This window comes from Rhizopus delemar, genomic scaffold (assembly GCF_000149305.1).
Source record: "Rhizopus delemar RA 99-880 supercont3.7 genomic scaffold, whole genome shotgun sequence".
In the NCBI taxonomy this organism is placed as follows: Eukaryota; Fungi; Mucoromycota; class Mucoromycetes; order Mucorales; family Rhizopodaceae; genus Rhizopus; species Rhizopus delemar.
Genome location: NW_027137833.1, coordinates 200184 through 212762, shown reverse-complemented (window position 1 = coordinate 212762; position 12579 = coordinate 200184). Strand labels below are relative to the sequence as shown.

The following is a 12579-nucleotide window of genomic DNA, read 5'->3' as shown; positions in this document are numbered from 1 at the left end:
CGGACAGCAATTACCACCAGGATTTGACACTACGGGCATGTTTTAAAATAACACTTCTTTGAAGAAATCTTGTGTAAATAGGGAGGAAAAACAAACAAGGATTTATTTCATTATTATATATAATAACTTTGAAATACAATTAATAAATTATTTTTTTATATTATACATCAGGAAGATTGATTTGATAATGTGGCAAAGGCGGTAAATCATCTGTATCGTCAAAATCAAGTTGTTGGCAGACCGCTGCTGTGCGATTTGAGATCCATTCAAGGACACCGATTGTGTCATCTACTGTAGAATACAAATTTTTGTTAAATGTGTCAACTGTATACTTGAACTTTTCTCCAGGAGAATGATAAGGAAGACTGCGGTCCCAGATGATATCCTCTCTGAGCATATCAGCCCAGGCATCAAGGCGAGGTTTGATAACACGCGGGTTGAAGAAACGTTTGATAATTCTCTTGAGTACATCTTGAAACTGCACATTATAATAAGGCGATTTGATGAACACATCAACCAAGGGACGCTTAGTGCCAGATCGAGTGTAGTTTTGATAAGGAACAGAAATCAGATTTGGTTCTTCAAGGCCGTTACCAAAAGTTTCGTCAAAATCAAATGTGACAAGAAACCACCTCTTTGTATCCAAATGCTGGATCAGATAATAATTACTAGCTGAATACCAGACGCCATCCCAAGAACCAGTAAGAAAGCTTATGGCGAGTTGAACCATTGTTTGGTTCGCACTATCTATAAGATCAGTGATGTTTCCAAGGTTTTGAGCATCCGTAGCAAGTATGGTAGAATTAAGTTTTTGCATAAAGTCAATTAAAGGGCCCATATAATTATCATCTGTGATGTTTGCATGATTTTTCTCCTGTAGTAAATAGATATCATCTGTGTTGTAATTTGAAAGAGAGGTACCTTTGTAAACTAAATCAGCACCCTTGCTTTCGCTCATTGAGTTTCCCTTATAAGTAGCACCAGTGGTGTTTAAGTGAAGACCACCATTGATGAAATTATCAGTAAACCCACTAAAAGAGCCATCTGTCAAGAGGTATAGACCAAAAGGTTCATTGTTGACATATAAGCGGACCCAGTTGGCACTTGGTGTGGCAGCACCTGCTGCGGCTAATGAGTCAAGCAATAGTTTTTCTCTTATCATTGTAGGTTCATTGGCTTCTGCGCGTAGTTTCAATTTGCGGCGTCCGTACAAACTATCTTTGGTGCCCTTTTTGTTGAACTTGTTGAACTTGATCTTAAGTGATTGCTTTGCGTAATCTTTTGAGGATTGACCGGCAGTTTTGATTCCAGCTCCTTGAAAAGTAAAAATTTCGTTACTTGCAATATAGGTCATATTATAGACTTCAACGTAAGAATAATCCTTTTTGGGGTTTTTAAGGATTTTTTTCAGGCCAGAAGTATCGGCATTGATAATGAGAGTAGCCACTTCATTATATCTACTCATATTGCTGAAAAATGCTACAAACAATTTTTTCTACATTAGACTACACAATATTTTTATTGAACGCGATTTTTTTTTAAAACTTACGCAAATAGAAAGGATTATATGCTCTTGGAAGAGCAGGAACATTGTATACAGTCTTGGAGCGATTGAAAAACTCATTGCCGGTTGAAATTGAGTTACTGGGCAAAGTTCTATTATTTGCTTCAGGAATCTTGCTATTTCCTGATAAAAGAATGTAGCGATATCCGGGACCAAATGGTGCTGTACCAGTAAAAAGGTTAGGATATTGAGAGCTGTTTTGGAGAGGATAGTCTTTATCATTAATAGTGACAGCCACAGTTTGTTTGTCGCGAGGGAATGCAACAACTGAGTACTTCACGTCAACTGCATAAGCAACAGATATTAATAAACAGATAATGCTAAAGGAACCCCAAACAGAAGGAATTGATGGCCTCATCTCTTTCTCAATGTTGTTGCTTAGTCTAATAAGCAAAAAAAAAGGAGAAGTATGAGAGAGACACCTGCACCGACTTTTATTCAAATAACTTCAGAATTTTTTTCAGAAAACATAAAATTTTAGTCTTGTAGAACTTAATTTGACCAGACAATTTGATGTCATGGCGCCATATTTCCCTTGCTGCTGGAAATTTACAGGCACAATAATCTATCATCCATAAATTATTGTTTTTATTTTATTTTTTTTTCAAGAAAAGAAGAGGAGGGGAAGAAAAGATCATAAGTAGCGATTGGCTTTATTCTGTAGACATCAAACCCTTTCCTTTGAGAGTTGTAACGGTTTCTGACAATTCTCTGAAAAAAGAAAATTCTGCAAAATTCTGCTGAATTATATGCATAAAACTTTTAAGGTTGAATACAAGTAATCTGCCGTCTTTTTAAGATAATTCTGCTTTTTTTTTGTATATCAAATATGCTGTTCTGATTTAATCATATCCCTAAATAAACCATTTCTCTTTTTTAAACATAAAGATTTACTCGTATTCCTAAACAGACCGTTTCTCTTTTTTAAATATAAAGATTTACTCAACCTTGAAAATCATAATGTTTGTTTATTTTTGTTCTTTTGCAAGCACATCATCTGCCAAGTTGTATTACGTGATTACGTCAGTATTTGTATTTTCTGTCATCATCATGATAAATTATGAGGAGCATCATGGGAAGGAACCTGTTTTTCTTCTGTTTCTAGAGTTATGTTCTATAAAAGATGCACATGTTCCCAGTATGCTAGATGCTTCCGATACCCAGGCGTTTGCTTAACAAAATAGAACGTTTCTTTTTGATCTCAATCTGTAATGAATTCACCTGTTACGTACACGTTCGCGACAATTTAAAAGAAAGCTAGTGTACAAGCTCTATTCTAGAAAAGATTTTTTTGTCAAACACAAGCGGTGTGTTAATATTATACTTTCAGCTTTTGTGTAAATTGCTCTTGCTTTCGGAGACGTCGCTCTCATTGTTTTTTTTTCCAGTTTTGCTGTTGGTACACTTGTGCAACAAATAAAAAAAAACATTTCCTTGAAACAGAAAGTGTATTGTTACTCAACAAGCATGGTAGGATATGGAGTATAAACTTGATACTTTTTTAGTTTACAGACAATATATTAACAAATATTAAACAAATGAGAAGGGCGTAATTAGAGTAAAGCAAAAAAATGCATGGTTTTAAAAATTGAACAACATAGCAGCTAAAACAGCCAAAACAAGAGTACTTTTTGAAATTTGGTTCAAAGAAGCAGGACTTTTAGCAGAATTTTTGGAAGTTGTGACGTTTGTTGTACCATTGCTGTTACTGCTGCTGCCATTACTGTTTCCGTTACTGCTGCCAGTGCTTACAGTTGTGCCGTTATTGCTGACGACATTACCGTTAGCATCCAGATGAGTACCTTCAGTATAGGCAGGTAGCGCAGGAAGGTCATCAGTATCATTGAAGTTGAGTTGTTGGGTAAGAGCTGCAGAACGCTTACTGACCCATTGGCTGATAGAAATTGTATCAGACGAGTTACCAAGTAAGCCGTTTTGGAAATCTTTAAGAGTGAAAGAAGTCTTTTCACCAGAAGATTTGCCAGCAATACCACGAGTCCAAACAATATCTTCCTTCAACATTTCATACCAGGCTTGAAGTCGAGCATCAATAACACTAGGCTTGAAGAAACGTTTGACAACAGTCTTGAGAATATTTTCAAACACATCAGTGTAGTATGCGTTTTTAAGGAAAACCTCTATCAATGGTCTTTGTGCGCTTTTAGGGGTATAGTTTTGGTAAGCAATGGTATTCAAACCGGTATCCTCAATACCGTTGCCATAGGTTTCGTCAAAGTCATAAGTAATTAAGGTCCACTTTTTGGTTCCAAGGTCTTGATTTAAATAGTAGTTACTAGCTTGATACCAGAAACCGTCCCAAGAACCAATAAGAAAGTTGATAGCAATATGACGAAGTGTGTGTTCAGGACTATCCATTAAATTAGCAATACTGCCTGGATGCTGAGCATCAGTTGCATCGGAGATGTTGACTTGACTTAATTGGCGAGTGAATTCCATGATAAGCTGTTGGCTGTTGTTTTTGTGGACGCTTTTGTCCTCTCCTTTGTCTTGAAGCTTGTATAAATCTGAACTGTATTTAGAGGTATCATTGCCTTTGTAGGCTAAATTTCCTGCTTGACTATCACTGAGAGCATTTCCTTTATACGTAACACCTACGTCAAACGAATGAGTATACAGTCGATCCTAAATAGATATTCAATTTCACCTGTATTAGGGTACTGCCAGTTACCACCGTGAAGAACATCATCAATAAAGTGAGTAGAGGCATCATCTATCATTAAGAAAAGACCATATGCTTCATTGTTCATAAACACGCGAACCCAAGAACCAGAAAGAGTAGCAGCACCTGTAGCAGCAAGCATATCCAATACTAATTTTTCGCGACTTCAAAATGCAAACCAAATTTAATAACACAAACACATAAAAAAAAGCAACGTAGTACTTACGCGAAAGAAGCATCGGTTTCTTCGGCACGAAGTTTCACCGTCGTTCTACCAAACAAGAGACCTTTTTCAGTAGCATTCTTGTTATATTTGTCAAGTTTGATAGCCCATGACTGCTTAGAAAAATCTTTGGTAGATTGACCGCTAGTTTTGAGACCAGCATTTTGGAATTTATAAACTTCTTTGCTGTTAATATAAGCTAATTCAGTTACTTGAGCATCATCAAGGTCTCCAGTAGGATCTTTATTAAAAGCTGCTAACTGAGTCTTATTTACTGTCATGATGATGGTAGCGATTTCATTTGATTGATTTAAATTTGTAAATAAAGCTATTAAATCAAAAATCGTTTAGAATCATTCTTCTTTTTGTATTAGAAATTGATATGTATTTCTTTTTACTTGGATAAATGGGATTGAATGCCTGAGGAAGGGCAGGGACATTGTAAACAGTCTGACTACGATTGAAGAACTCGTTTCCAGTAGAAACGACGCCATCAGCAAGTTTACGGGTAGTTGATTCGGGAGTATTTGATTGCCCATCCATAATAACATACTGATAGGTTGAACCAAAAGGTGCAGCACCTGAGAAAATGTTGGGATGAACAGAACTTTTTTGAAGTTGAACGGTTTGTCCACCCACAGATACACCAATAGTTTGATTTCCAGTAGGAAATGCTATAACAGAATATTGTACATCAGCAGCCAAGACACCTGAAAAGGCCAAGGAGACCAAAGCAGGAATGGCCAATATTTTCATTTTTGAGTGGTAAAAAGAATTAAAGAAAAAAGAAATCAAAAGACGCTAAGCGAGTATTTGTATCCTTATTGTTTCTCGGGAAAAGAGAACTTTTTTCTCCAGCATTGAGTTTAAATAAAGGTGTTACAAAGAGGTACAGTAGTTTGCGTGGTACCTAGCACATACAGAATTTTAAAATATTAACCAACGAGAGTGATTGCTGGCAGTAGAATTTAGGTAGCACGGATTAGAAACAGCTTGCTTAGAAACATCATTCTGCTATGCCTTTTTCATTATTTGTCTTCTAATGAAGAATCTTTTTTTTTTAATAATGTTTGTATAAAATTTCAACAACTGTTTAAGCTAATTGAAGGAAATTATGACATTTTATGAAAGTTACTACAATCAGTTATCATTACATACCTAAAAATAGTAATATTCGAAAAAGAAAATTGTATATTACAGCTCAGCATTTTCTACATATGGATAAAGGCTGACAAGTAACCAGAACCTGGACAAGGGTTCATCATCTTTTTTTCATCAAAATTAACGATCTTCTTTTGAAACCATCAGACTAAAGGTAACACATTTTTAATTCTTTGTACAAATTTGGAAAAAGCTTACCCACAAATAGAAAAGAAACCACAAAAGAACTCTTGGACATACTTAACAAACCAGAATGTCACATATCCTCTATTGTAATTCAGACCTTTTACTGCGAGTAAAAAGCTTTTTCAGTTGTACTAACGAAAGGAATTGTTTATGCACATATGAAAGAGTGGTACGACTGAATTCGGTGTAAATTCTTCCGACAAACCTCGTCAAATATCCATTAACGTAAAGATGATTTTCAGTTCTTTACAGTGCGGAATTAAAAATTCAACGACTAAAGTATATTTTTATAATCAGCATTTCCAAAGTAGATCCTTTCCGTACAAATACTGAATTTATCAGAGCTTGCAAATTGCACCAAAACAAGGAAGAATTGGAACACACATTTCTCATTGTTACTGATAGCCTTCAATAAGCTTGTTTATACATCTTATGATGATGCCACACTTTTGCTTTCTCAATGCAAGCGTAGCTTTTCTGAAAATATTGTTGCAAGTTTCTGTTACGCTAAAACATGTATGATGTGATAATATTCTATTAAAAAAGTAAAACAATTAAAGCATGTCATATCACATTTTAGAATATGTAATTGTGTTTGAGCCAAATCTTTAAGGGACCTACATTATCATGATACAATTTTCTAATGAGTCCATTCATTTCTTTAATGAAGTACACAGGTAAGTTTCTCCTTTAAATTACTGATTATCTATAGAATTACAGGAAATCATAGAATTATTAATTATAATAGATATATGAGAAAATATAACATGGCAACACATATAATAAAAGTGAGTAGCATACTATATATATTAGTAATGCAGCTTGTATTTAACATATGAATACAATTTCACATTTGGAATGAATAACAAGGAATATTATGAGCCTCGGTTAGCATTTATTGTAAAATAACAAATTCCGAACTGTTGCCTATCAATATGCTGATAGAATGTAATAGCAGAATTGGCTCATTTGAGCAATTGGAGGTAAAGTATAAACATATAAAACGAGAGGTACATTCTTTCCTTTGTGACCTAAAAGAGAAAGAATAAAGCATTATTATTGACTTTTTAAGTAAGGAAGACGGTGTAGTAAGGATCTTCATGTTCTATTGATGAATTCTATGTGAGAATTTTCGTCTTGTCTAATCTTCAGGTACACCTATTGTATTTCGTGTGTTTAGTACTATTGAATAATATAGCGATCTGCGCGGTCATTGTTAAAATGGTATGAATAAATGTGCTAAATTTACATAATACTATCTTAATTACCAGGGCTCACTCAATACGCCATATGTGAGATTGTTTCACTGGTAATACCTGACAAAGCCTGATATGTTCCCACACGGTTATTTCTTCTATGAATAGTTTGTATTTGGGCAGTTGTCTGGTAATACTCATATCCGGACTCAACATTTAATTATTACTGCTCCAGCAACATCCTCAAACCACGTGATGTCACAAGAAATAGAATACCTCTTTCTGAAAGCCTTTTTACAGCATATTCTATAGGGTATAAAAGAGCGAAATTAAGAGAATGAATCATAGAAGTATTGTTTAATTGAATTTCCAAGAGAGTTGCAATACTTCAGTTGCAAATGATTATTGTCGCCTATTTTATCAGAAGAGTCTATTAAAAAAGAAAATATAGTCATTAATGTACAAAGATAACTATGTGATATACACAGCCATTTGGTCTATCAATCTAATGGTTTCAAACTTTACTTATGCCATTATTTATAAGAAATAGAAGAGCAGCCTGAATGACAAGAGATTGTTTGAGATAAACAGATGTACGCTTAAGGATAGAGGAGATATTTAGGCATGGTGCTTAATTCATATTCACAGTGGATTTATCTAACGCGTTCTGAGTGACGCAATCGGGACTTTTTTTTGATTTTTTTTTTCTTCTTCTGTTTTTATACATTTCAAACTTTCTCGAATTAAGCTATTAATTATGTCAGCAAAAGCCATTGATTACGCTATGCGCTCAGATGTTGATATAGATGCACTTCCTTGTAAGAAACGAAATATTATTTATTGTTGATTGTTTTCTGACCGCTTTAAATTATGTTTTAGATGTTGATCGTGAACTCGATAATGAAAGTGAGTAAAGAAAGTTAAAAATGGATCAAATCATTTTAACAATTTTGTATCAATTCTTGCTTAGATGTGAAGGCAGAAGTTGAAAGAATGATTGAGCAAGAAATGCGACGTATGAAAAAGAAGGAAAGATCGGAATTACCAACCACAATCAACTTGTTCGAAGACAATGAGAGTTTGAAACAGGAATTTGATCGTGTTCAGCAAAAAAAAATTTTGAATGCTTTGGATACTGAGAGATACGAGTTAAAGGGACCTTCTGATGAAGATGATGTAGAAGCTTGGAAAGCTGCTGTCAACAACACTAAATCTCAACTTGAATCACAAGCTGGAAGGTAATTTTTCTCAGTAGTTATAAGTTTTCTTTATTTACACATGTAACAAATGCTTAGTATGTTCAATCTGGAATTGCTTTCAAAATATGGAGCAAACGCATGGAGAGTACACAACTATCAGCTAGAGACATACTTAGAGTATATTAAGAATAACACTGAACGAGTTCGTAATCAGATATTAAATATCAACAAAGAACGAAAGATGGAGCAAACACAAGCAGCAGAAACATTAGCTTCTTTGGAAAACAAATGGTCAGACTTGATTAGTCAAAACTTGCAGGTAGAGATTGCTTGTGCAGCACTTGAAGCTGAAGTGAATGAATTGAAGAGAATCAAGAAATGAATAATTAAACAAAAAGAGAAAGAGATTGTATATACGAAATAAAACATTTGGTTGCTGAAGAATACAATTATTATACCACAGGCTGTTTCTTTGACTGGGTGAATTAGACACTCTATGCCTATACTGGTATTCAACATTTAACTTGCTTATTATAAAGTGTTCCTTCATTATCCTGAAGAGTTCAATAAACATCTCAGAGCTGTGAGTCTTGGGTTCTTTTACTTTCATTGTTGTATGTTATGAGATGGACCTATGACTATTCTCCTTTTTCATTATAAAATAATGAACTACGAGTTGGCATGATAATATTACAGGACTGAAAGCTTACTTTTTTTTACTTTGTGTTTTAGTATTTTGTAAACTATCAGATAAGTTTTATGACTTCAACATAGATAAAGAGTTGGTATCCTTTTTTGTTTTATCATAGCATCATTTGCTCTTAAAAGGTAAACTTTTGGATCTTCATAAATGCTGGTTTGAGGATGAAAAAGGAAGCAGTTACGTAAAGCGATCAAGCATCCGGGATAGTTCAGACGTAATTCTTAAGATTGACATATAATTTACAGAATGACATACTTCAACCACCATTTTTCAAATCACAGCATATGACGTACAGAGAAAACAACTGATGAAAGTCTGAAAGTGGTTATTGGTTCTTTTTAATACGTGTGTCTTGAAAATGAAGAAATCTCAATGAAAATGAGGTAATAAAAAAGTATAGATACAAACATGTTTTATTTATAAGCTAAGGAAATATATGCTCTGCTTGATATTATTCGTATCTGCACGTTCTATTTCATGTCGACTCACCTCTTGTAATGTTATTAGGTGAACCATACATTCTATGCCATTTGATGAAGTCATTATAAGTCAAAACGGATCTGTTACTGCTTTTGGTCACTTTTTGGAATAAATGTAATGATTTCTGAAACCTTCTTTTATGATTCGAGAACCAATAAGTAATGTTGCGAGAAGGTAAGCCTGTTCTCTTCTGGACGACCATCCTTTGTTGTTTTGTCAGCTTTGGCTGCTTACTGTAGACATCAAAAAAGACAGATTGCAAATAAGCGGTTGTTTTATAGTCGTAGGATGTGTTTCTTTTCTTATATTTCTCCTTTTTGAAATTAAGGTTAGTTTGTCTTTTCTCAACACGCTCTCTCTCTCTCTCTCTCTCTTCTTTTACAGTTCGTATGTCTTTATAGATTGTTTTCTTGTTTTCAATTTGGGCTTCTATCTGATTAGATATGGAATTACCAGATAGTTTGCTTTTGTTATCTTGTTGTAAAGCTTCATGAAAGCTACACCTGTTAGACATGTCTTCAACTTCATTGGATTGATTAAAACAAAGAGGAAAACCGTGCGCATCAATTAAGCTTATACTATTACTTGATCCCAAAAGAGATACATGTTCAGGTCCATTGCATTTAATAGCATAATTATCGGCTACAATCGTATTTTGATCATGATTATTGAGTATTTGATTTATGAAATTGGACAAATATACTGGACTGCTATAGTAGGGAGAATCTACTAACATAACCAAGTCTTCTCTTACTGGTATTTGCATATATCTTTCTTGGATTTGAGGTAATAGAGAATGGCCTTGAAGGCTTAGGCCTTGATCCTCTTGTTTAATAGAATGCTTTATAAAATGCATATAAAAGAAAGAAAAAGAAACTGTTGTGAGAAATAAAGTATCTTTTACACTTCATCCTTTTTTTTTTATTATTATTTAAGATTTAAACATCAGAGTCGATATTACGTAAAGGAACAAACCTGCCTCGGTCTTCTTTTTTCAGTAAATTGGAAAGTGATGCTAAATGACTTGTTCTGTTTTTTGCTCGCTTGTTGAATAATACAAAGCCGATGCATACAATAACTGTAGCTGCGACTCCAAAGTAAACATAGCTGTTGATCCCTCCCTTCTCTTTTGTTATTCCTTCTTGCTCTGCTTCTCCATCTATTTTGATGTTTGGGTTACCCATTTGCTTCTCTTCATTCATCTTTTCAATCAATCGATCAATCTCGCCTGTGTTTGCTTTGGCTTCATATCTAGGAGACTTGAATTTTGAGTCGGCATTATTCAATAATGCGTTTACATCGAGATCTTTTGGTATTTCCATTTCTGTTGCAAAAGATCCAGATTGAGCAATGCTATCCGCAATCAGACGGTGAACGCCACCTGTCAAATGTGCCTTATCCCACCAAACATAGCTGTTAATATCATCCGAGCATTGTCCTTGACAGGCATCCCAATAGGCATCGACTGCATTTTTTATATTGAATGAGTTGGGCTTTTGTACAATGTGATCTAATAACTGATGGATGTCCATAAAATCTATGTCTACTGATTGAAGATGTTTGTTCATCTTCTGAACTTCCTTCAGTAAATATTCGTTCAACTCATTAGCTGCTTGCTCTCTACTGAGCCTTAGTGGACTATCAGCATAATAAGGTATTTTTTCTAAAGGCGGTACACCAAACACAATGAACTTATTGGTGGAAAAGATTCGTCGTGCATTACGAACATTGCTGCTGATGCAGTCAACTACTCTTTTTAGATTGGCTTGTTGTTCTCCTTCTAATATAAAATTTTAGATGAAGTTCATCTCTTTTTTTTTTTTTTTTAAATGTAGATACCACGCATTTCAAAGGTTTTATATATGTCGTTTACGCCTACCCAGATTGCGACTACAGTTTCTTGAGGATTTAAGTTCAAGTTCTGGTGATAATACATCTCTAATTGGTCCTCGATACTCGGAATATATTGTTTTGATGTTTGTTTTGGATAAACAGAGTTGTTGCAAACTGCTCCACTAAACGCAAAGCTATAGAGTGAAGCGTCCCAAGCAGCTGCTAAATTTTCACTCCACAGGGGACCATTTGTCAATCTTTGGTAATTTCCAACGTCTAAAATAGTTTTTAATACTTTTTTTACTCATTCATGATTGATTTGTTTACTGACCTGAATAAGAATCACCAAAGACAATTATGTTTTTTATTGCTTCAGCAAGTAAGGAAGGTACTAACAATAAAGATATAAATAATAATTTAAACATTTCTATTAAAAGAAAAGGATAAAACTAAATAGGCAGGTTCTTTTTTAAAGTATTAATTCATTCTCCGTCTTTCTGTTGCCATGCTACTTATAAGCTCAGACGAAGAAAGACATTTTGGATGTAGGAGTGCATGCATGTTTTGAAAGAGTACATTAGCGACAAACTTTAGGTAGATAATTATTTCTTTCAAGAATTGATTACTTTTAGTTAGTAAATTCATTCATTCTTATTTTAATCAGGTTTGATGACTATTTACTTAATCCCCAATGATGACCAAATGAAAAGAGTGTACTGCAAATAAAAGCGAAAATAAGCAAATATCGCAACCAATGAAAGAAAAAAAGACTTTTAATGATATATTCCATTCCCTATTTCTATTTGATACTATTGAGTTGGTTATTTTTTTTATCAGTGTTTAGAGTCAAAAGACAGAATTCGACATCGTAGTTATATATTTGGCTTTATTTTTGCTACAGATGAATATCCCATCGTCTTCTATAGTACATATAGAGAAGGTATTATAAACTTGATTAATATATATTCCTTAGATCAAAAGCTTATTATTATTTAGAAGCAATAAAAAGAAAAGGAAGAGGCAGACTTTTTGCATAAAAAATAAGCTAAAAAGGCTGTGCCAAAAAACAATATTGTGAAAGGCAATCACTATAAAATTATTCTCAAATCCGAGAATACTATAAAAAAAGCTTTACATCTTTATTAATCCTAATAGTCTTTCAATTCATTTAATATAATGATGCGAAATGAAGGGAGATGAAATCAAAACGATAAATTTCAAAAACGAATTAGCTAGTAGAGTTGGAGTCAAAACACCTAGTCCTTTACTTATTACAATAACAAAACAGCAGAATCGGCACTGGCTAGTATATTACAGGAAGAGATTGGAATAGTGTATGATGCTAATCAAAAGT

General features: G+C 34.0%; 4 protein-coding genes across 4 annotated transcripts; 1 reads left to right on the top strand and 3 right to left on the bottom strand.

The window, feature by feature from the left end:
* Window positions 1-160: 160 nt before the first annotated feature.
* On the bottom strand, window positions 161-1922 carry RO3G_09277 (uncharacterized protein; the record flags this gene model as incomplete). Its single annotated transcript, XM_067663862.1, has 2 exons — window positions 161-1479; window positions 1550-1922. The coding sequence occupies 2 exons, from the start codon at window positions 1920-1922 to the stop codon at window positions 161-163; spliced, it is 1692 nt and encodes a 563-aa protein (XP_067519963.1).
* A 1223-nt stretch (window positions 1923-3145) lies between these two features.
* RO3G_09276 (uncharacterized protein) lies at window positions 3146-5223 on the bottom strand (the record flags this gene model as incomplete). The annotated part of the gene is made up of 4 exons (XM_067663861.1): window positions 3146-4176; window positions 4230-4408; window positions 4471-4795; window positions 4866-5223. The coding sequence occupies 4 exons, from the start codon at window positions 5221-5223 to the stop codon at window positions 3146-3148; spliced, it is 1893 nt and encodes a 630-aa protein (XP_067519962.1).
* Window positions 5224-7794: 2571 nt separating this feature from the next.
* Window positions 7795-8591, top strand: RO3G_09275 (uncharacterized protein; the record flags this gene model as incomplete). Its single annotated transcript, XM_067663860.1, has 4 exons — window positions 7795-7828; window positions 7890-7916; window positions 7981-8248; window positions 8306-8591. The coding sequence occupies 4 exons, from the start codon at window positions 7795-7797 to the stop codon at window positions 8589-8591; spliced, it is 615 nt and encodes a 204-aa protein (XP_067519961.1).
* A 1739-nt stretch (window positions 8592-10330) lies between these two features.
* On the bottom strand, window positions 10331-10924 carry RO3G_09274 (uncharacterized protein; the record flags this gene model as incomplete). Its single annotated transcript, XM_067663859.1, has 2 exons — window positions 10331-10407; window positions 10573-10924. The coding sequence occupies 2 exons, from the start codon at window positions 10922-10924 to the stop codon at window positions 10331-10333; spliced, it is 429 nt and encodes a 142-aa protein (XP_067519960.1).
* Window positions 10925-12579: the final 1655 nt, after the last annotated feature.